This window comes from Megascapheus bottae, chromosome 17, assembly GCF_031878675.1.
Source record: "Megascapheus bottae isolate mThoBot1 chromosome 17, mThoBot2.hap1, whole genome shotgun sequence".
Lineage (NCBI taxonomy): Eukaryota > Metazoa > Chordata > Mammalia > Rodentia > Geomyidae > Megascapheus > Megascapheus bottae.
The window spans coordinates 29,672,463-29,693,624 of NC_143525.1; the positions used below are offsets into that span (position 1 = coordinate 29,672,463).

Consider the following 21,162-nt stretch of genomic DNA (forward strand, 5'->3'; position numbering starts at 1 on the left):
TGGGGATCATCCCTACCACTACTGTAGCACCCCAGAAAACTGGTTCAAATAACTTAGAGGGATCTGAACCAAGGAACCAAAGAGACAGGCAGTCTAACCTCCCTCTAAGAGGTACTCCCAAATTGGCTCAGGTTACTTTGCTTTCAAAGGCTTTTTGTTCAGAGCCCCCATCCCTACCCCCATCCTATTGTCTGTCTCTTGAGCTCAGCACAGCAAGGATGCCCAGGGTCTACCTTCCAGGCCCAACTAGACCACCTCATACAGGTTAGGCTCAGTTCTCTGACAGGACTTTGTTAATGTGGGATGGGGAGGAGTCATGAGTCAGTGTAGGTAAATGGCAATCAGAAACTGCCCAGCAGGTGTTCAGAAACATGCTGGCTCTCTAGGTCTCCATCACACCCCTATCTGTGCCCCCCTATATAGCAGGTACACACACACCAAAAATTGTCATATGCCAGCTGGGTACAAGTGGCTCACACTTGTAATCCTAGCTACCCAGTAGGCTACCATCTGAGGATCAAGGTTTGAACCAGCCAAGTCTGTGAAACTCTTATCCCCCGTAGTTACAAAAAAAAGCGCCAGAGGTGGAGCTATGGCTCAAGTGTTAGATTGCTATCCTTCAGCAAAAGAAGCTCAGGGACAGTGCCCAAGCCCTGAGTTCAAGCCCCAAGACCAGCGCGCGCGCGCACACACACACACACACACACACACACATCATATGCCACTGGGTACAGTGGCTCACACCTGTAATCCTAGCTACTCAGGAGGCTGAGATCTGAGGATCAAGGTTCAAAGCCAGCCCGGGCACGAAAGGACCTAAGACTCATATTTCCAATTAACCTCTAGAAAATGGGAAGTGGGGCTTGGCTCAAGGGTACGGTAGTAGCCTTGAGCTGAAGAGCTCAGGGACAATGCCCAGGCCTAGGGACAGGAGGGCAGCCTTGAGCTGAAGAGCTCAGAGATAGCGCCTAGGCCGAGTTCAAGCCCCATGACCCACAAAAAAAAAAGTCATCGGGCCGGGAGTTTGGCCTAGTGGTTAAAGTGCTTGCCTAGCATGCATGAAGACCCGGGTTCGATTCCTCAGTACCACATATATAGAAAAAAGCTGGAAGTGGTGCTGAGGCTCAAGTGGTAGAGCTCTAGCCTTGAGAAAGTCCAAGGACAGTGCTCAGGCCCTGAGCTCAAGCCCAGGACTGGCAAAAAAAAAAAAAAAAAAAAAGTCATATGCCTACATACATATGCATTCATATACATGTGCATACACACTCACATTTGCAATAACATATATGCAGTCTTATACATGCATGCATATACATGCATACATATACATTCCCCGAGGTATGCGCACACAGCCTAGGCCTCCAATGATCAACAATACTGACCAGCAGATGGAGATGAGGAAATGTACTTCAGTGCATACAACAGGAAAGCAATCATCCACTATGGGAAGAGTAACTCCACTCTCATCCTACACACTAGAAAGTTCCATCAGTCCCTAGGTCTGGGTATCACTAACAGAGAGGTTGTAACTATCTTGCCCATCCAAAGACTGTCCTAAAAGTTAGGAACTGGGCTGGGAATGTAGCATAGTGGTAGAGTGTTTACCTTGAGTAAAAGAAACTCAGGGGCAGTGTCCAGGCCCAGCCCTGAGTTCAATCCCCAAGACTGGCAAAAAAAAAATTAAAATAAAAAAAAATCAGGAACTAAGCCAGGTTCACACCTGCAATCCTAGCTACTGGGGAAGCTGAGATCTGGGAATTGCAGTTTGAAGCTGGCTCTAACAGGGGAGTTCATGAGATTCTTATCTCCAATTAACTACCAAAAAAAGCTGGAAGTGGAGCTGTGGCTCAAGTGGTAGAGCAAAGGCCTGAGCAAAGAAGCTCAGGGATAGCATCCAAACCCTGAGTTCAAGCCCCAGGACCAGCACACACACCACACACACACACATACACACAGGAGTCCAGTCAGGAACTAAATACTATGGGGGCAAACAGTCAGGCCCAGAGCCAGGAAGACAAACTCAAGACCACATAGCCTGGCAGTGGCAGAGCTACGTCAACTCTAGAACCAGGGCTCTAAGAAGGCCTTACTTTTTATCAGAATTCTTCAGGATCCACAGAGAATGAACACTCTCCTGACCTCCAGGGTAAGGAACAGCCAGATCCCACTAAGCAGTAAGGACCAGGGTAGCCTGGTCCTTTTGTCTGATGTCCATAACATCTTAGAACTTCTAGGTTATTGATTCGACTAAGAGGTAGAGACACATTCTGGGAATGGGCTCAGTGGAGGTGGCTTTTGGACCTCAGGGTGGGGTTGGGAGAAGGCAGAGGCCCACAGATGCTGATCCAAGAAAGTGTCTGATCTCTCATCTCTTTTGCTGTCCTTGGTTACCTCATATTGTTACAGTAACTCACCTGGTTATCTGATATATTGTATATATGCGTATTTGGTTATTTGAAGTCCAATAGGGAAGGGAGGAAAACAAGATGAAGGATGGGGGTGAGGGAAGGGAAATGAGACATGAGAAAGGATATCAATGTATGTGAAGTAAGGCACCTTCTATCTGGTGAATATAATGTAACCCTTCTATTAATTACAATAAAAAATATGGAAAAAATTTTAAAAGAAAAGAAAAGAAAGTGACTGCTCTCTAACCACAGAATCTATTGTCCTGTCTTGCTGGGCTCTGTGGCTAGGAGGGACAGTCGTCGATGAGCCGGCAGGAAGCAGAAAATGGAGGGGATGATTATTTATCACTAGATTAACCTCATCACCTAAATTCACCTCTGATAAGGCTGAACTGGCCATGCTACTGGCTCCAGGGACAGTAAGTTGCTGCCTCCACAGCCTTCCTCACCCCTGCTGACATTTTCCAAGGTTTGCCATTCAGAGAAATACGGTTTTTGCTGGCTGAAAGTGATAGTAGATACTAGCTGGGACTGGGGGACAGCCGTGACCTGAGCACCCCTCAGGGCCCTGTCCTGATGCACACTCTCACCACACTTGCACCTTAGAAACAGCAGATGGCTCCTGTTTCCTGAATATCATAGCAAGGAGGAAAAGGGATCTGAGGTAGAAAATGGAACTGATGAACAGGAACCTAAAGAGAAATGGAAGCTCAGAACCCACTCCATACCTCCCTAGACCCCTGCTCTGGCCATAGGAATGGAAGGTGGCATAAACAGGATGAGATGCTGTAGATAGAGGTGGTAAGGGGGTGATGCCAAGGGAGCCCTCCTGCTCTTTTACCACCCTTCCAGCTCCTCCAAGGGGTTGGAGCCAACCTCTACATCTATACCTCAGGTTCCCAGCTCCTATGCCACCTGCCCAGACCCAGAAACATTGGACAGGCAGAATTAGGGTCACTAGGTCCCTAAGGCAGGCAAGCAGGAAAGGGGGAGCACAGGGCTGCAGGGGAAGGCGTTACGCGCAGCAGGTGACGCTGTAGCAGAGGCCTCATTAATCACCTCTCCAGCCCCCAGCTCTGCAGTAGCAAGACCATATTAGATTTTAAATTGGAAAGTGGTGAACGAGGCATTTAGCAGGGAGCTCGCTCTACCCTGGGCCCTTGGTCACAGCCTCAGAGAAGGGACAGAGGGGTGAAAACGGCTGGCTCAATAGTAATGTCCTCCTCTTCCCTTTCATACTCAGAGCCAGAGGGGCTGTCCACCATGGATGGCCTTGGGTAAGAGACAGGTTAGGGGCTCAAGAATGGGATAGAATGAAAATGAGGGGAGACAGAAACCATGTTGGGAGAAATGCATCCCCTTCCTCTGGGAGTTAGGGCCTTTCTGGGCTTGAGATTCTAGGATGTGACATCTATGAACAAGGACAAATGGTAATGATATATGGCCAGTGAGTATGCTTGGACCTTTGTTATGTGCCTGTACTACACACACACACACACACACACACACACACACACACACACACACACACACACACAGAAACTCATAGAAAATACAAATCAGCCACCAATGCAGTAGAAAATGTTGATCTTGAGGCTATGAACTAAACAGACCCGGTTCAAATCCTTTCTTGCCACTTTGCCTCTCAAACTCAATTTCCATGAATGTAAAATATGAAATACAGACTATAAAATATTGATTCCCAGCACAAAGGGCAGCTAGACACTCAAGGTAGAAGGTGGCTGCTGCGGAGGTAGATACCTGGCCTACAAGATATGCTCTGGAAATGTGAGTACCCTTCCCTAGTCCCAAGGCTAAGGCAGCTGCTCGAGGACTGACTGCCCCCGGAGCTCAGGGGGTAGTAGCCATGCCAGATACCATGCCCTCTGCTACTGACTGGGCAGTGAGGAAGGGCAAATCAGTAGAGCAGAGCAGGCGTTTCCATGGAAAATGAACAACTGGGGCCCAGCCTGAGCCAGATCACAGGCCAAATCACATGAGGCCAAATGTTCCACCCATTAAGTCAAAATCCAAGTAAGCTGGCTCTGCATGAGCTCCCCAAACTGCCCATCAAACACAACCCACAGAACAGTGGTTGGCCATGGCTGGGGAAAAAAATCACCAGTGGGCAACAGTAACTTATCAGTAGATGAATAATCAGTGAGTGACTGATATAGGCCAGGCTCTCCTGAGAGGAAAAAAAATCCTAAAGAAATCCTAGGCTTCTTGTTATTTTTCCCTGCCTAACCCCAGTTACAATTTTCCCTAGACCAAGAGGTAAGGAGCAGATAACTCATCTTATCTTTCCCACAGAGTTGCTATAGGGCTACACAATCCAGGTTTGAATAGCCAAAATGATAAACTTGAGGAATGTACTTCCCTGGGCCTCAGTTTTCTCATCTACAAAATAGGGGATAATAAAAATTCCCACTTCAAAGAGCTCTTGTAGTTGCTGGGCATCTGGTAAATAATTGGTAACTGGTAGACTTCACTATTTTTTATTCACAGAGCCCTTCCTGGCTCACAGGATCCTGGAATGTGAGAGCAGATTCTTTCTCCATTTTACTGGTGGAGATGTGGAGGCTTGAATTGGGGGAATGACTTATATAGAACAAAGCCTAATCTGTTAGGGGCTGGATCAGAATAAGTAGCTTGACTTCTGATTGGTGCCCACCACCTTCATCCCTGCTCCTTCCATCTGGCAATAAGCCCCCAACCCTTGTTAGTCCTGAAGCCTTGGGTCACCCCCCTCAACTTTCATGGAGGATGTTAAGGAGTGTAGCTACCCCTGATCTCTCGGGAAGTACTAAGCTCTGTCCTTGGAGGTAGGCCACAAATGGGAGCCATTGAGCTAGGTGCCTTCCTAACTTAACACTCTTAGGCTTAGCTTTGTCCCTAGTTTTCTGTGTAGCCTGGAAGAAAAAAACTCCTCTGAACTAAGTTTCCTCTTGAGTAAATGAGAGAGATAAAAGATGCTCACAGAGGTGACAAGGGCTCAGGTTCCAGGAACCAGTTACTTCTCGGCCTGGCACCTAGCCAATAGGAAGTGACCTATTTGTATATGCATTCCTTACTTGACTGGACTGCCAGGAGCTGACAGGAAAGTGAGGTGGCCAGAAGATGCAATGAGGATAGCCAGTGGTAGGGAAGAGAGAGTATACTGGGGTTGGAGAGGGGGTTACCTGCTGGCTTTCTACCATAGACACTCCCCATCAATTGCCATCTGGGGCTGTGCTGGGGAACTGCCAAGGGCTTGCCTGTCCATCTTCTTACTGCAGGACCCGCCCTTGCCCACCCTTCCTGGCCATGAGCCAAGCACTTTGGGTAATAGGGGGAATTCTGAATATGTAGACAGACAGAACCTGAACTTGGAAACTGTGGCCTCAAGGTAACCCTTCACCAGAGGCCAGCTATGGGAAGAGAGATGTTTGATGTTGGACCCTTACACATCATACAAGCTACACAGGTGCTGTAGGCTTATGAAGAAGTGTTCCCAGTGGGTTAGAGAAGAGTCACACAGAGTGGGCTCCCCAGAGAGGTGACAGCCATTGGAACTTAAAGGCTTAGGAAGGGTCTGAAGAGAAGAGGAAGTACAGAAATCACAGCAAGAGTGTGAGCAAATAGGGCAAAAGAGGAAAGTGAGGTCTCTTTGAGTGTAACTCTGTGTCCAGCAACAACTGCCTCTCAAGGACATACTGCTAGGGCTTCTTTTCTACCACTACATGGCTGCTGAGCTTACCATATTAATGCCCCAGGATAGCAGCATCCAGGCTGGTGGAAGATAAGAAGCCTGGGGTTATAACTGAAAGCCACTGAATAAGCAGACAGCTGATTCCTATATGACCTTGGATGAATTATTTAACCTTCTGGGCCCATTCTGAGGTTATCTTGAGACAGCCACACAAACCTCCAAGGAGTAAGAGGAAGTTGAGGGGTTCTGACTGGTCAGCATACACTAAACACTGAGGAAGCAGATGGTAGCTGCTACCAGCCCCGGCTGCCTGGCTCCAGAATGCATCATTTTAGATCTACCATAGTTTCCAGATGACCTTAGAAAAGTACATCCTAGTTCTGGGCCTCAGTTTCCCCACCTGTAGTTGGAAGATTACATTGATTTCCCCATCAATACAAGCAGTCAGGCCAACAGCAAACTGATCTCAGATGCTGGACACTAAGAAGGAAATTATTTCAGTAGGAAATGGAATAAGAAGCTTCTAGAACTGGATCCCAGAGGCCCTATGCCACCCTGCCAGTATTTAGCTGGGGCCCCTTAGTACAGGGGCAGGGCTGGGCCATTGGAACTGTTACTGTGGAGACTAGCTTCTGGCTTAGGGGGATCTAGGCACTGTGACACGGGGGGGGGGGGGGCGGGGGGGGAACCCCTTCCCTCCTTCAGACTGTGGGATAATAGGGGTCTATGAGGCCAGGCCCTCACTAATCCCCTATTAAAACTTGAAAGGGGCCAGGAAACCTCTAGAATAAACTCATTAATTTTTATGGTATAATAAATGGATCCCATTAAATTCTCATTCTCCCAATGCTGGGCCAGCTTAACCTCAAGGACCCAGAGGAGTAGGCTCCCTGCCCCTGCATCCCCCAGGTTTCCCTCTACCTGTCCCCCAAGTTGGGGGTTAAGTCCTTCCATAATGTGTAGGGTTTGCCTGAACTCATCTCAGAACTTTTGGGTCCTGTTTCTCTGCTGGTCTGTGTTCCTGTCTCTGAGGTGTACACTCTAAAGGGAGGCTGCTGGTACCTCTTTTGGGGTTATGGTAGTGATAAAAGATCAGGGAGGAGGCTTGGCAAGTAGCAGCTAAGTCTTGTCAGAAGGAAAACCTTCTTTACTGACAGGTATCTTCACTCCACAGACAAATGTGTGGGATTGAAACCCAAGGCTTTCTGGCTGTGGGGTCCAGAAGGCTCTGCAGAAACAATAGCACTAAGGGGTCATCCTGAAGTGGCACTGATCCCACAGCACTGGACACTGCACAATGACTCCAGCTCCATTGTTCACCGATCCTGCAACTCTGGGCAGGATCCTCAGCATCCGTCCTAGACCCATCTATAAGACAAAGCATAAAGCCCACCTAACTGAATATAGAAAAGCCTCCCCGAAACAGAGGCCATCTGCCTACCTCCCACCCCCCAGATACTGATCCAGACCTGCTGGGGTGGAGGCAGGCCCTTATTGATATGGTCACCACTGAGCCCTGGGAAGAAAGGGCAAACCAAGGCAGTCCTCTCTGGGAGGCCCAGGCTGAGGGGAGGGGTGGGGAAAGGGGGGGATAAGGAGGGGGGCTTCCAATCCTCAGAGGGGCCACCTGGGGGCGGCACAGGGGCCGGGAGGCGGAGCGGGAACGAATCCACTGGGGAGGCATCTTGAATGGCTCATTAGTGCCGATGAAAGCCTTTTTTCATTTCGTCTAAATACTTTAAACAGGGCTCCCTCTGATGTCTATTTGCATAGCTTAAGAGCTAATGTGGGGGGCAGGGCCCAGGCACTGGTGGGGCTGAGTTGGGGGCTGTGGAAAGCTCTGGCATACTCAACGGAAGAAGCTGGCTGTGAACTGGGGTGGGAGGGGTAGGAGGTGAGGGAGTGTTTCCCAGGCTCCACCTGCTCAGAGGCTGCAGCCCCCAGCCCAGTGAGACAGGGAAGGGAAAACCTGAAGGGGGTGGAGGGCAGTACCTCCTTGTGTCCAAGCACCAGGTGGACTGGACAGGTGGAGTCATAGGATTTTATCGCGTTGTAGTCATTAGTTCTGTGTTCTGTGGACATACAGCAGCTTCAGGTGGCTGCCTGCCCTCTGTCTACATGAAGGGTGTGGATTTATGGATGACAGGCCCAGGGTCATATTAATATTGCCACTGGATAGGGAATTCAGTCCTAAGAGAAGAGAGACATCCCCAGGCATTTCCCAAGGGGACCTCTTTCTCAGGCTCAAGGACACTATTATTTACAACATTCAGAGGCGATAAAAGCACTTCTCAAGGGTGATTTAGGTGCAGAGTTTGTACCAGGTCTGTGACCCCGGCACTGTCAAACAGTGTTGGAAATCCAGTTTGGGTCTCCAGTTCAGAGGCTCTTTGGACATGAGTGAAGGCTCCCTGAGTTCCAGGCTGATGGCTTCTAAAGGGTTTGGGCTTAGCTCAGGCTTAATAGAATTGCAGATACCAGATCTGGCCCCAGCTCTACTTCTAAGCTGCACTAGAGCTTGGACTAATCCATTCCTCTTTGTGGGCCTGCTGCCGTTAGCTCATTTTCTTTTTCCTGCTAGTCAGGCTTGTCTGGAAAGACTAGGAGCCTTGTAGCTAGACAGACACTGTTTAACTCTCAGCTCCAGTACTGTGAGAATGTTAAGTCCTTGCCCTGTTGTTCCAGGTTTTTTGTAAAGGAAGAAGATTCCCATCTCACAGTTGATTAAATAATATAAGGTCTGGGAAGGGCCTGATACAAGGACCCTATGAAACTGAACATTCAGGTCCTTGGCACCTCCTTTGTGTGTATGTGTATATGTGTTGCTTGTGGGACTTGAACTCGGGGCCTGGGCTCTGTCCCTGAGCTTCTTTGTCCTTAAGGCTAGCGCTCTACCACTTGAACCACAGTGCCACTTTCAGGTTTTTGAGTGGTTAGTTGAAGAGTCTTACAGGGACTTTTCTGCTCTGGCTGGCTTCGAACCATGATCCTGAGATCTCAGCCTCCTGAGTAGTTAGGGTTTCAGGCGTGAGTCATGAGTCACAGTGCCTGGCCCATGTGTGTGTGTGTGTGTGTGTGTGTGTGTGTGTGTGTGTGTGTGTGTGTGTGTGTGTGTGTTACACACCAGTCCTGGAGCTTAGAAGCTTAGAACTCAGGGCCTCATGTGCTGTCCCTGAGCTTTTTTGCTCTAAGTTAATACTCTACCACTTGAGCCACAGATCCACTTTGGCTTTTTGGTGATTAGTTGGAAATAAGAGTCTCATGAACTTGCCTGATAGTGCTAGCTTTCTTCCTACCTGGGCTGGCTTCAAATAGCAATCCTTAGATCTCAGCCTCCTGAGTAGCTAGGATTATAGGCGTGAGCCACCGGTACCTAGCTGGGCACCTCCTTTTGCTGGTCCCTTAATCACACTCTACCTGTGAACTCAGTCAATGAGGCTGGGAAACCTCTGATCTCTAAGTCACAGGCCTGGGGATTTAGAAGGCATATTAAAGGGTCTCAAACCACTGATAGTCAATGGGTATCTGAAGATGCCTGCCAGGGAAATGATTTATCTCCCAGAGATTATCTTGCCCTCTCTGACAGTGGGTGGTGCCCACTGGGGACCAAGTGATAGCTGATTTGGGAATCAATTTGCTAGTTTGATATGCTATCTCCATTCCACTTAACCAAGTGCTCAGTTCCCCTAGAGAACACAATCAGTGCAATCGACAGTGACGGGAGGTACCTATTAGCTCCACTCCATTGCCCAGCACCTACCTGGCTGCCAGCAGGAAAGCTGTGCCCGCTATGGTCACTTTACCAGTCAGAGGTTCCCTGTGTACTCCTTCTCCCAACAAAGAGTACCACAAGTGCCTACTCTGGGAAGTAGGGAGGCATATATTTTTTTTGAGGGGGGGGCAGTCCTGGAAAGAGACCCATAGCAATGAACAACTCTAGGAATTCCTTACATCATGCTAAGAATCGTCTCTGCTCACCTGGCAAAGACTGGGTGACATCTGGGAGGTGGGCAGAGAGAGTAGCCCAGTGCTGGCATATTACAGGCACTGTCTGAACCCTCCATTGCTGATTTAGATCAAAGGCTTCCGGCATTGTCAGACCATCTGCTCGGCGGGGCCAGGGGTGGGGGGGATGAGCCTGGCTGGGTATCTAGTTTGGACACTGTGATATTGGTGCCTGGCATGAATGATAGGGCACAGATGGGCTATTTTAGTGGGCATCTCAGGCCATAGCAGTTGGTCCCAGTTTCTTAAGGCTTTGGGTTGCCTAGACTTCTCTGACCCAGAAAAATGGAGAGCCTTCCAACTTAAACCCGCCTCCACCACCCCAGTTTCCTCTCTCCTCCCATTTGTCTGACACATCAGAGATTCTCTGGTCTCCTGAACAGAATGTAGGCCATCTGCCACTTCTTCACTCCTGCCAATCCATGGGGTGGGTGTGAGCCTGTGGAATGACAGGCTTATCACCAGACATAAAGAAGAGCCCACCTTCTTGCAATCTCTGCTACGTCACCTGGTTGTATTTTCTTTCAAGTCCCTATGTAGCCATTTTGAGAGCTGTAAGAATCAAGAATCACTGGCCAGCCTTCTCTGAGCTGGAAAAATTTCTGTATGAACTGAATCTAGAACTTCTGTCCATTGACCTTAGGCAGCTAAGGATTGAGAGAACCTGGTGGGTCACAAGCAGAATATACATCATTTATACAGTTAGGAGGTTGAGTCAACATAATTGATAGCAGAGCCATGCATACTTATGACCAGAGATGGCAAATAAGTTTCATCTTCTCTCACCTATCTATTTGGTTGGTATGAGCTGCCTGAATAGCTGTATTGAGAGAGATTCAGAGGTCCTGACTCATCTCTCAGCAAGAAACAATAAAGAACTGATGTGGCTCCTGCCTTTAATCCTAGCTATTGGGGAGGGGAAGATTGTGGTACAAAGTCAACTGAGGCAGGAAAGTCCTTCAGACTTTTATCTACACTTAACCACACACACACACACACACACACACACACACACACACACACACACACAGCCTATAGTAGAAGTGTGGCTCAAGTGGTAGAGCACTAGCCTTAAGTATAAAAGCTCAGGGACAGAAGTGGCACTGTGGCTCATATGGTAAAGCATTGAGCTGAAGAGCACAGGGACAACACCCAGGCTCCAAGTTCAAGCCCAATGACTGAAAAAAAAATGGGAAGTGGTACTATGGCTCAAGTGGTAGAGTGATAGCCTTGAGATGAAGAGCTCAGGGATAGCATCCAGGCCCAGAGTTCAAGCCCCATGATCAACAACTACAACAACAACAAAAAGCTCAGGAACAATGTCCATACCCAAATTCAAGTCTCAGGAGTACTACCAAACACACACACACACACACACACACACACACACACACACACACACACAAACTGGAGGCAGGTGGGGGGAAGGAAATGGGGACAAAAACATGAGAAGGGGTATCAATGTATAAGAAGTAATACACCTATTACTGGACAAATATAACTATAACTACTCTCTACATTAGTCCAACAATTAAAAAAAAGAACTGGAAGCATGCATGACCGAGTAGTTGATCAGCCAAACATGAGTAATGAAAAATAAATAATGGGATAGGGAGCATGGCCTAGTGATAGAGTGTTCACCTAATGTGTATGAAGCCCTGGGTTCAATTCCTTGGTACCACATACACAGAGAAAGCTGGAAGTGGTACTGTGGCTCAAATGGTAGAGCTCTAGCCTTGAGAAAGCCCAAGGACAGTGCTCAGGCCCTGAGTTCAAGCCCCAGGACTGGCAAATAAATAAGTAAGTAAATAAATAAATAATGAAATAAAATAAAAATAAATAAAAGATAAAAGACACTCAGTGGTACATATCACATAGGAAAGTAAATTAGTATTATTTCCTTCAAACCTAAAAAAGATACTCCATCTTACAGATGAGAAAACTAAGATTTAGAGAATTTAATCTATTTGCTTGAGACCACACAGCCCCATACTAGTCAGTCTGGGATTTGAAGCCACATTTCCTCCAGAGCTGGGCTCTTGAAATTCTCATATTACTGATCTAGAAGCATACAATCAGGAGAGAAGAAAAGAGAAATGATTTTTTTTTTTTTTTGCCAGTCCTGGGGCTTGACTCAGGGCCTGAGCACTGTTCTTGGGCTTTCCCAAGGCTAGCTCTCTACCACAGTACCACTTCCAGCTTTTCTATAAGTATGTGGTACGGAGAAATTGAACCCAGGTCTTTGTACATGCTAGGCAAGCACTCTACCACTAGGCCAAACCCCTGGCCCAAGAAATGATTTTCTGAGAAGTGAGATAAATGAAACTTCACAGGACCCTAACAAAAAGCCACTCATACTTGAAGAAATTTAAAATAAAATTTCAAATATGCGAAGTATTTTCTAATGACCAGAACTATAATTTTCTGCACTATAATTTCAGGCAGAAACGTCACTTTGGTGGGGGAAAGCATCTTGGTCTTCTCGTTGACTGGTCATGTGACTTTAAACAAACCATTTCCTTTTTTCTGACCTATCCTCTCATTAGTAAAATAAAGCCTTGAGCTAAGGCAAATATTTATTAGTCCTGTCTTGGCTGCCTGGAATACCATGTTGAGAAGGATTCCGAGGTCAAATCTGGGAACAGCAGGAAAAAGTACAATGATCGATTTGTAATGCCTGTTTTGGGTGCTGGAGGAGAAAGGATAGCTCATGTGCCATCCTTGAAGTATGTGATATCATCTCACTTCCAGCTCTAAAATTTTATAGCTCCATGATTCTCAACAATGAGCATACATCCCAAGGCTCTCTGTCAAAAGCGAGATGGATCTCCTACTGCCCGGGCTGGGTGGGATGCTGCTCACTGTGGCGTAGCACAAAAGACTCTGATCATCCATTATTATTTCAGGTCTCTCTTCGGAGGCCCCAACCGTGGGGGAAGGGCAAGCCACGGGCCTCAAGGAGACAGATGGGGAGTTGACAGCAGCCCCTACACCTGAGCAGCCAGATCGAGGTGTTCACTTCATCACAACAGCCCCCACTTTGAAGCTGCTCAACCACCACCCACTGCTGGAAGAATTCCTTCAAGAGGGGTCAGAGAAGGCCGAGGAGGAGCTAAGGCCCGCACTTCCCTTTCAACCTGACCCACCTACGCCCTTCACTCCAAGCCCCCTTCCCCGCCTGGCTAACCAGGACAACCGCCCTGTGTTTACTAGTCCCACTCCAGCCATGGCTGCAGCACCCACACAGCCACAGTCTAGGGAGGGACCTTGGAGCATGGAGTCAGAGCCTTCTGGGCTACATATCACTGCTCCCTTGCCTCCAGGGCCCAGTATGGCAATGCCCACCCTGCACTTGGGAGAGAGGTCTAATACCACACCCCCCAGCAGAACATGGACTCCAACCCAGGAGGGTCCGGGAGACATGGGCAAGCCATGGGCTCCAGAGGTCATGTCCCAGACCACAGGGCTTGGGATTGAGGAAACCATCACCACATCCACAGCCTCAGGGGACGACGAGGAGACCACCACCACCACTACCATCATTACCACCACCATCACCACAGTCCAGCCACCAGGTCAGCTACCTGCTGGCTGGCAGATCTGGAAGTGGGAATGAGGGGAGTTATAGGACCCCTAAATGCCTCTGTCTCTGACACTGCCAACTTGTTCTGCCTTTTTGGCACCAAGGGCCAGGTTAAGGAGACATAGAGATTGCAAACAGTTCCAGGATCAAATCCTGACACTTTCAATTATGACATGTCTCTTGGAACCTAACAGTCAAAATAATACTAAGAAAGCCTATCTTACTGAGCTATTTTGAGAAATGAGACAAGATAAGGCGGTCCCCTTTTCCAACAAGGGAGTAAATACCCCTAGAGGTGGGCTTCACTACACACACTAGGTATGTGTGCACCAGAGCTGGGATTTAGCCTTATGTCTTCTCCTGCCTCCCAGGCCCTTGTAGCTGGAATTTCTCAGGCCCAGAAGGCTCTCTGGACTCCCCCACACCCTCCAACTCACCCTCTGATGTCAGCCTGGATTGTTTCTACTACATCTCTGTCTACCCTGGCTACGGTGTGGAGATTAAGGTGAGTGACCTGGATACATCAAGGGGAAAGAGGTGTCTGGATTGGTACACACTTTCCCTAGAAAGGCAACTGTTATAAGGGGATGTGGAAATGCCTAGGTGCACCAGGGTACTAAGAGCTAAGACTAGGAGATGGGAGGATAGCATGTCTAGAGTTGGTCCTTATCAGGGCATGGAGAAGGCTACTACCCACTCCCAGTAGTTCCTGAGAAGGCGACTGGAGGACAAGTGTACCTATTTTCTTTACCTAGGACTTTGGTCAGGATACTCAGGTGTGTCTTGAATAAACCAGGGACTGGGTGAGTGTAAACTCTGAACCTATGAAGCTGAGTAAAGAAAACACAGGGCAGCCTGGTTGGTCCTGAGAGCCATGGAGCCCCAGTCACATCTTTGTTCACTCATTTAATCTCTCAGCAAATGCTTACTGGCCTCACAGTGGAAGAGGGTCTCCAACCAGGTAGTGCCCAGCTCTGCCCTTGGCCTCTTGGGCCATTTTATCCATATCTTGGGACTCTAAAGTCCCAGGCTTGTGCCCCAAAAGTCCTCATAGATGTCCTACAAGCTTCTCCTCCCCCATAAACCTGACTCTTCCTTTTTACCTCTCAGAACCTGCTCATTACTCTGTTCAGGTTAGAAACCTGGAGCTGGGTCACTACAGTGCAATGGTGGGAGGCATCTTCAAGCTAGGTAACATGGCATTCTGTGACCCTTCTCTGTCTCTCCAATTCCTACCCAGCTCGTCTCTCAATTTTGTCACCGTGTCACTCCTCTAAACTCTTTATACACACCTGCTTCTTTTCCCTTCATCCCTATGACCGCCAAGAGTCCAGACCCCACTAACTCTCCCCACCTCTTTGATCAGTCTATCTATCTACCTACATTGCAGATGCTTTTTTTTTTTTTCAGATTAAATCCCCCTCCACACACACACCCACTTTCTTAATTGGCCTCTGAATTGACAGGCATGACCTTAGCCCTTCTACTGGTTGCTCATAGCTGTCCACTGACTAGACAGTAAACTCCTTGAGGGTTGTGTTGCAGTACCAGGCCCAGGATAGCTGAAGAAGGCAGTGACATAATCCTGGGTCTTAGAGATTGATCCAGGCAGAGGATGACATTCTGCTCAGCTGTGAGTATCAGGCATGGGAGAGAAGAGCTGTAAGAAGGAACAGAACAGGAATTTGGCCATCGTGACAACACTGCCTGCTTGCTCAGCCTGCTTCCCACCCATCCCAACTTCTGCAGGTCCTGGATCTAAATCTGGGCCTGCCGCCAGCTGTATCATTCTAGGGCAGTCAGGTCCAGGTTTCTGAGCCAGACCCAGGCAGGGGGGAGGGGGAGGGAGTCTCTCCTATCCCTACCTAGATTCCCCCTTTTTTCTGTGACTGTTTGCTCCTGCTCTACCAGGCTCTGGGCCCTACTCACATTGGGCTGACTGGAAGGGCAATTAGGAACAGCCTCCTCCCCCCCTCCTCAAGCCATTAGCACTCAGCGCTGCTTAATTAAGGTAATTAATGTAAAATCATCACCTAATGAGAGGTGGCACCGGCTGTGGCTCACAGGGTGGAAGGTGCCAGCTGCAGGTGTGGGGAAGAGGGTGGGAGGGGAAGATGCCCCTCTGCAGGCCTAGGCTGGGTCCACCTGCCCCATCAAGTCTACCACCCCCTTTGAACCTACTGGGCCAGGCTGGGTCCAGCTCTGGAAGCTACCACTAGGGAGAGGTACCAAATAATAGAGCAAGATGCAATGCTGGTTCTGCCTACCCTTGCCCTGGCCCAGGCCCAGGCCCAGGCCCAAGTATACACCCTGGATACCCACCCACTCACCCAGCCCTACGCCTGTTGTCTGGCACTGTTACGTTTTTTTTTTTTTCCGTCAGAATGCAAAAGCTGTTACCAGGCAACCTTGAAATGAAGACATGCCACAGCCCTGCATTGCCATCAGGAAACATAGCAGATGCTGGCCTACCTTCTACCTCAGCACCATGGAGGCAGAATCCTTGAGGACTCTGTTACCCTTGATGCCTTGAATGGGATTGGAGGACTTGGGGACATAGGGTGATCAGCACCTCCTTGAGGGGAGCAGAAAGAGGCCAATCAGCCAGAACTAAAGTAGGAGTAAGGTTCTTCTCTCAGGGCTAGTTCTACCCCACTAAGGGCAACCTCTCCCCCACTCAGGCCTCCTCGCTATACCACACAAACCACTTAGGATGCCACAGACCAGTTCTTATAGATAGCTGGGGAAACTGAGTCAAAGGCAAGAAAAGGAAATTGCCTAAGATCATCAGTCAGTCATTAACTAATGGGTTTCTGTTGTTGTTTTGGTTTGGTGTGTGGTTTGTTCATTTGTTAGTTATGTCTTGGGCTTGAACTAAGGGCCTTGGCACTGTCCCTGAGGTTTTTTGGTTTTTGTTAATTTTTACTCAAGGTTAGTGCTCCACCACTTTGAGCCACATCTCCACTTCCATTTTTTGGTGGCTAATTAGGTGGAGATAAGAGTTTCATGACCTTTCCTGCCTGGGCTGGCTTTGAACCATAATCCTCAAATCTCAGCCTCCTAAGTAGCTAGGATTATAGGCATGAGCCACCAGCACCCAGCAACTAAGAGTTTGAAAAGTGAATTTATTTCATAAACAAAAGTTGAGCACTTACTATGTGCTAACTATTGGAGATCCAAATCTTCCTGGTTGTGGGAGACAGAAATCATAAGCGATGACTACCAAAATATGCCGTACTCGTAGGGATGAGGACTGGAAGCCCAGGGTCTGGGGAAATTCCAGCCAAAAGTCAGGAAAGGCTTCCTGAAGGTAAGGCTCTGAGGCCTGCCTGATGAGAAATCAAAACCACAGTTCAAGGAAGTTGGCCTACTTAAGCTAGGGATTGGACATTGGAGTAGGCCCTTTCTTGAAAGATCCAGAGAAGTTCCTTCTGCATGCAGGCATAAGCCTTATGGCCCACTTGGGTCCTATCCCCATCAATCTTTCCCTGAGAGCTCCAGACCTTTCTAGGCCTGGAGACTGCCTCTCTCACTGTACTTGGCATTGCAAGAGCCTTCCCACTGCCAGCCTCCATCTTGGCTTGGCTGCTCTTTGTACCATCTGGAGTTTGGGCACAGCTGCCTACAGTCCTTGCCCTCATGGCACACATATCTCCCAGGCCAGCCCAGCTGTCAGCTTGATGGAAGGAACACCCTGCCCTGCTAAGCCAGGTCAGGACCAGACCTAGTGTGAGCATTATGAGTGGGGAAGTGAGTCAGAGGGTAGAATTTCTGGGCAGCTTCCTCTTTCATGGCTCCAGAAAGGCTCATCTCACAGGGGTGAGGGGTGCTAGAAGATCTGGTTCGATGGATTTAGGAGCCTGTTCTCAACCATAAAACAGACCTACCCCCACAACACCCCCAGGTATTACAGATCAGTGCCCATTCAGTAAGGTATAAAGGCTGTCATGTCAGACTAGGGTTCAAGTCTTGACTCTGCAGCCCAACTCTTAGTTACTAGAATAAGCCCCTGGCCTTCTCTGGTCCTCAGTTTCCTTCTCTGCTGAAAGTTCAACCAGATATATACACAGCCCCTTCCTGGCCAGTCCCTCTGATTGTGGCTCCTCCCCAGGCTTCAGGAAGTCCTTTCCAAGTTCTGGTGTGCTGCAGTGTTTGACCCTTCTTCCTGGTAGTCAGATGCCCAGAACTCTGCCAGAATGCACATATTGAAGTTGTGGCACTCAGATGCTGAGGTGGGTTTTCATACAGGGACACCCTTGTGCTCCTCTGCCTGTGCTGAGTTGTACTAGTGTGAAATTGTGTGCAAAGATGGTGACACCATCTTGCCTGCCTGTGGGACATGTGCTGGTGGCTCGACTGGCAGCTTCCATAAGACAAAGCTGATGACCTCAGTGTTGGCAGAAGGCAAAGTAGCTATGCTTTTTCCTTGACCTGTCCCCTGGTCTGCTAGAGGCAAGGAAGTGCTGGGCAGCCCAGGGTCTTGTGGGAATTATCATCAGCTCCCTCTGCTTCTGTCTCTTCCTTGAGCCCCTCACCCCTCTTGTCACTGGTTAGGGTGTGGAAAGACAACCCTCATGAGTAGTGCTGACATTTCAATCTGCCTCCCAGGCTCTTCAGACGCCTGCAAATTGCATCAAGACTTCATCTCCCCCCACCACCCCCCTTCCTTGTCCAACACCCAGGCCTGTCTGGCCCCTGTCAGCCTGGTCCTCAAACAAGTGACAAATTACATTCCAGCCACTGCAGCAGGCCTGCAAGTAGGTGCTTGAAACCCAGGAGACCAGCCTGTACAGATAGCCTCAAATTGAAGATAGAGAACTTCCTGGGAGAGCTATATCCCAACCCTTACCCCTGAGGCTAAGCTAAGAGCCAGGCTACCTGGCAGGACCCATACCTCTCCCAGACCAGAGGGAATAAGAAGTCTCAGCTTCTAGTTGCCAGGATAGAGGATGGCTTGTGGGAACTCAGATCCCAACATCTTGAAAAGGCCAGGCCAAAATCTGTCTCCTTGGTAAACCTGGGGCCTGGAGTCTGAGAATAAAGATGTCTAAAATAAAGATGTCTAAAAGTCTATTTCTGCAGCTGATACCTCAGGAGGCTAGAAAGGAAGGAAGCTGTCTTTGCCTCCAGCAAGGGAAAACTGCTTCTTTCTTTTCCTTGTTGGAAATAGTGAGGATTGAACTCAGGGTGTCCTGATGGCTAAGCTAGCTGGTTTACTACTATTTGAGCCATACCGTCTGTCCTTTTGATTTTAGTGTATTTTTCTGATAGGGCCTTGGTGCTTTTTGCAGCCTCAGATCTCTCTATTTCAGGTCTGGAATAGTTGGAATCAGAGGCAGGATTTGGTTTCTTAATAGCTGTGTGTCCATTTTCAAGTTTCTGAGCCTCTGTTTATTTGAGAGGATTTTACCACCCAACTCACAGAAGTCTTGCACATTGCAGGTGCTCAATGAATGGTAGTTGCTGCTGCTGCTCAGCTGCTACTGCCTCTACCCTTCATTCTCTGATCCAGGCAAAGCAACAAGCTTAAGGGCAAGAAGCCAGAGGTCAAGCTAGAGATATATGAGGAAGTTGGAAGAAAATACTAAATTGATTTCTACATGTCTACCTTTGCTCTGGTGATAATCTTCCTGCACTGAATGTCCTCCCTCCCTCCTCCTTCTCCTTCTTCTCCTAGCCTAGGTCTTCAAGGAGCTCTGAGGTAGGCCCACCTGCTCCGTGTACGTTCCCTTAGCCTCCAAGCCCACGGCTCTCCCCTTGAGGATTCCTACCACACACAGCACGCATTCAGTGCCACTTAAGGCAGAATTGTATGCTGCCTGGCATCTCTCGATAATTACAGATTCCACGTGTGTGAGTCTTGTTTTCCCAACTCTAGAATCACAGAATCTCCAAGTTTGAAGGGACCTCATCCAGCCTCCGCCTGCTGCAGGGATTCCCTGAGGGATGTCCCCAGCAGATGGTCAGGCAGCCTCTACCCAAATGTGCCTGGGTGGGGAGTTCCTGGCAAAAAGAAGGCATTTCTTCTCCAGCACCTTGCCTTGATCCTTTGCTAAAGCTTTCCGCCCCCAGGCCAACCTCGCTGTTTTCCTACCAGGCAAGGGCAGGGACATCTCCCTGTCCCCTCTCTAATCCCAAGGCTCATCTATTCTCAGTAGCCACCTCCAGAAAGATGCTGAGCCTGGCACTACCTATCTCTTGGGCCCTGGTGAACTCAGCATCCTGTGTTTCTCAGCTCACAGGGATCTGGTGAGGAGAGACAACCCACACAGCCCATACATTCACTTTTTCTTCACATCTGTACCAAAAGTGGCCCCCAAAGAAGGCCTCATTTACCTGACATATACAACCCTGCTGTATATCACCAGTAAAACAATGAAGTAAATCATAATCCCAAATGCCACCCTAGTCTTTACTAGAGAGATGAATAGGGATCAACTCCCCTGGCCTAGTAGACAGAGGATGGCCAGACTTACCAGGAGAGAAGCAAAGAAGATATTTCCCATACCAGTGCCCAGAGGGGTGAGACCAGAGGAGCCTGTGTCTGTATGGCAGGGAGACAAGGCTGGCAAAGCCAGAGCCAACTGTGAGTGGGAAGGTTGGTCCTTTTCCTCTGAACAACTTAGAGCCACCACCAAGATGTGGGTAAAGAGAGAGGAGAGGCTTAGTCTGATCTGAGGTAGTAGGCAGGGCTGGGAATATAAATTGGGAAAAGGAAGGGGCAGAGTGTGGACAGAAGGCCATTCTCAGTGAGAAGCAATGGACAGGAGATGATCAGAGTCAAGACATCAAGAAAGGGAGGAGGAGCCAGCAGGATCATTTGGGAGATAAGATTGGGAGGGGTTCAGTGACTCACTAGATGGTACTCACCACCAGCCCTCCACAGAGCAACATGGTAGGAACTTTAGACTGGAGAGATCAGTACTTTCCAATTGCTTGGCAATCTTATTAAAAGGCAGGACAGTGGCTGGGAATGTGGCCTAGTGGTAGAGTGCTTGCCTAGCATGCAAGCCCTGGGTTCAATTCCCTGGTACAACATACACAGAAAAAAAACAGAGGCTATGTGGTGGCTAAAGTGGTAGAGTGCTAGCATTGAGAAAGCTCAAGGACAGTGCCCAAGCCCTGAGTTCAATCCTCCAGATTGGCAAATAAATGAATAAACAATAAATAAGTGGCAGAGTATGATGCCAAGTGTGATGGCCAATGGCTCATGCCTGTGATCCCAGCTATTTGGGAGGCAGAGATTGGGAGGATTGGGATTTGAGAACACTCCAAGCAAGTTACAACAGAAGTGCAAATAGGAGGATCAAGAGCCAAAGCAAACATGAGACACCCTACTTTTAAAATATCTTCACACAGAAGAGGCTAGAAGTGTGGCTCAGGCAGTAGAATATCTGTTTCACAATCATGAGGCTCTAAGTTAAAAACCCTAGTGCCCTCTCTCTCTCCTTTCTCTTCAATATTCACAGTATTAG

General features: G+C 48.6%; 2 protein-coding genes across 4 annotated transcripts in view; one reads left to right on the forward strand and one right to left on the reverse strand.

Annotated features, from left to right (window-relative positions):
- The window catches only part of Pipox (pipecolic acid and sarcosine oxidase), a 108,147-nt gene that overhangs the window by 66,221 nt on the left and 20,764 nt on the right, over positions 1-21,162 (reverse strand). The gene's annotated exons all lie outside the window — the stretch shown is intronic.
- The window catches only part of Sez6 (seizure related 6 homolog), a 46,774-nt gene that overhangs the window by 9,797 nt on the left and 15,815 nt on the right, over positions 1-21,162 (forward strand). For all 3 annotated transcript variants that reach the window (XM_090350563.1, XM_090350560.1, XM_090350561.1), the window contains exons 2-3: positions 13,011-13,679; positions 14,059-14,192. In XM_090350563.1, the coding sequence (XP_090206689.1) occupies positions 13,011-13,679; positions 14,059-14,192 (803 nt within the window). The remainder of the gene's footprint in view (positions 1-13,010; positions 13,680-14,058; positions 14,193-21,162) is intronic.